The sequence below is a fragment of the Eimeria acervulina genome, genomic scaffold (genome assembly GCF_000499425.1).
Source record: "Eimeria acervulina Houghton genomic scaffold, Eah_scaff2492, whole genome shotgun sequence".
Taxonomy (NCBI): domain Eukaryota; phylum Apicomplexa; class Conoidasida; order Eucoccidiorida; family Eimeriidae; genus Eimeria; species Eimeria acervulina.
Genome location: NW_013548293.1, coordinates 1 through 1,726, shown reverse-complemented (window position 1 = coordinate 1,726; position 1,726 = coordinate 1). Strand labels below are relative to the sequence as shown.

General features: G+C 53.1%; 1 protein-coding gene across 1 annotated transcript; it reads right to left on the bottom strand.

The window, feature by feature from the left end:
- Positions 1–453: 453 nt before the first annotated feature.
- EAH_00066690 (hypothetical protein) lies at positions 454–1,214 on the bottom strand (the record flags this gene model as incomplete). Its single annotated transcript, XM_013392661.1, has 2 exons — positions 454–959; positions 1,103–1,214. Coding segments are annotated over 2 exons (618 nt in total), but the record flags the coding sequence as incomplete, so codon positions are not given.
- Positions 1,215–1,726: the final 512 nt, after the last annotated feature.

Genomic DNA, 1,726 nt, shown 5'->3' with positions numbered 1-1,726 from the left:
GAGACAGAGAGAAGACAAAAGGAGACAGAGAGAAGACAAAAGGAGACAGAGAGAAGACAAAAGGAGACACTGAGAAGACAAAAGGAGACAGAGAGAAGACAAAAGGAGACACTGAGAAGACAGGAGGAGAGAAAGGAGCAGCAAAAGGAGACAGAGAAAGAGACAAACGGAGACAGAGAGAAGACAAAAGGACGGAGAGAGAGAGAGACAGCAACAGCAACAACAAAAACAGAGACAGTGTACCGAGGTCTTACAAATGCCTCTAGCAGCAGCAGCAGCCGTTTGGGGTGTCTCTTCGGGGGCAGCAGCTCTTTATCGACTTGCAGCAGCAGCAGCAGCTGCTCAATGTCATGACTCAGAGACAAACTAACAGCAGACAGCGCTAGTACAAACGCTCGAGGATTTAACACAGGCAAGTTAAAAGATAAAACGTTCTCCTGAACACACACACACTCACTTGCTGCTGCTGCTGCTGCTGCTGCTGCTGCTGCTGCTGCTGCTGCTGCTGGGGGTGGTGTTGCTGCTGGGGGTGGCGTTGCTGCTGGGGGTGGTGTTGCTGCTGGGGGTGGTGTTGCTGCTGGGGGTGGTGTTGCTGCTGGGGGTGGTGCTGCTGCTGGGGGTGGTGTTGCTGCTAGGGGTGGTGTTGCCGCTAGGGGTCGTGTTGCTGCTGTTGCTGCTGCTGCTGCTGTTGCTGGGGATGGTGGTGGTGGTGGTGCTGCTGCTGCTGCTGCTGGGGCTGGTGTTGCTGCGGCTGCTGTGGGGTGGTGCTGCTGCTACTGAGGGTGGTGTTGGTGCTGCTGCTGTTGCTGCTGCTAGGGTTGCGGCTGGAAGTGGTGCTGCTGCTACAAGAGATGCTGCAGCAGCAGCAGCAGCAGCAGGAGCAGCGCCTTCTGCTGCTGGCGGTGCCTCTCTTATTGCTGCTGCTGCGAGTGGCGCTGCTGCTTCTAGTGGGGCTGCTGCTACAGCAGCAGCAGCACCAGCACCAGCACCACCAGCAGCAGTAGCAGCAGCACAAGCAGCAGCAAGAACAGCAGCAGCAGCTTTGGTTTCCGCTAGATTTGCGGTGTATGCACACAACGACGTACTGTAGCAGGAGTGAGACTATCATCAATCTGCTGCTGCTGCTGCTGCTGCTGCTGCAGCTGCTGCTGCAGCGGAGAGTACTCCAACGTCAAGGCATTTAACTGGCTCTCTAAATTCAGCATCGCGTCCTCCTGCACACAAACCCTAAACCCTAAACCCTAAACCCTAAACCCTAAACCTTAGACCCTAAAACCCTAAACCCTAAACCCTAAACCCTAGACTGACGAAAACGCTGTCTAGCAGGCCCTCTAAACCGTACAGTTTCTGCTTAGGGTTTAGGCTGAGGGCATAGGGCCCAAGCTTAGGGTTTAGGGTTTAGATATACGGAACAGGGTTTAGGGTTTAGGGTTTAGACCTAGGGTGAACAGTATGCGCCTAGGGTTTAGGGTCTAAGGTTCAGAGTTAGGGTTTACGGTTTCAGAGCTAGGGTTTAAGGTTTAGCGCTAGGGATTAGGGTTTACAGCTAGGGGCTAGGGTTTGGGGTTTAGGGTTTACGGTTCTAGGGTTTAAAGCTAAGGATTAAGGATTAGGGTTTAGAGCCTAGAGCTACGGGCTAGGGTTTAGATCTACGGTTAAGGCATTAGGATTTAGATCTAGGGTTTAGGGTTTAGATCTAGGGTTTAGGGTTTAGATATAGGGTTTG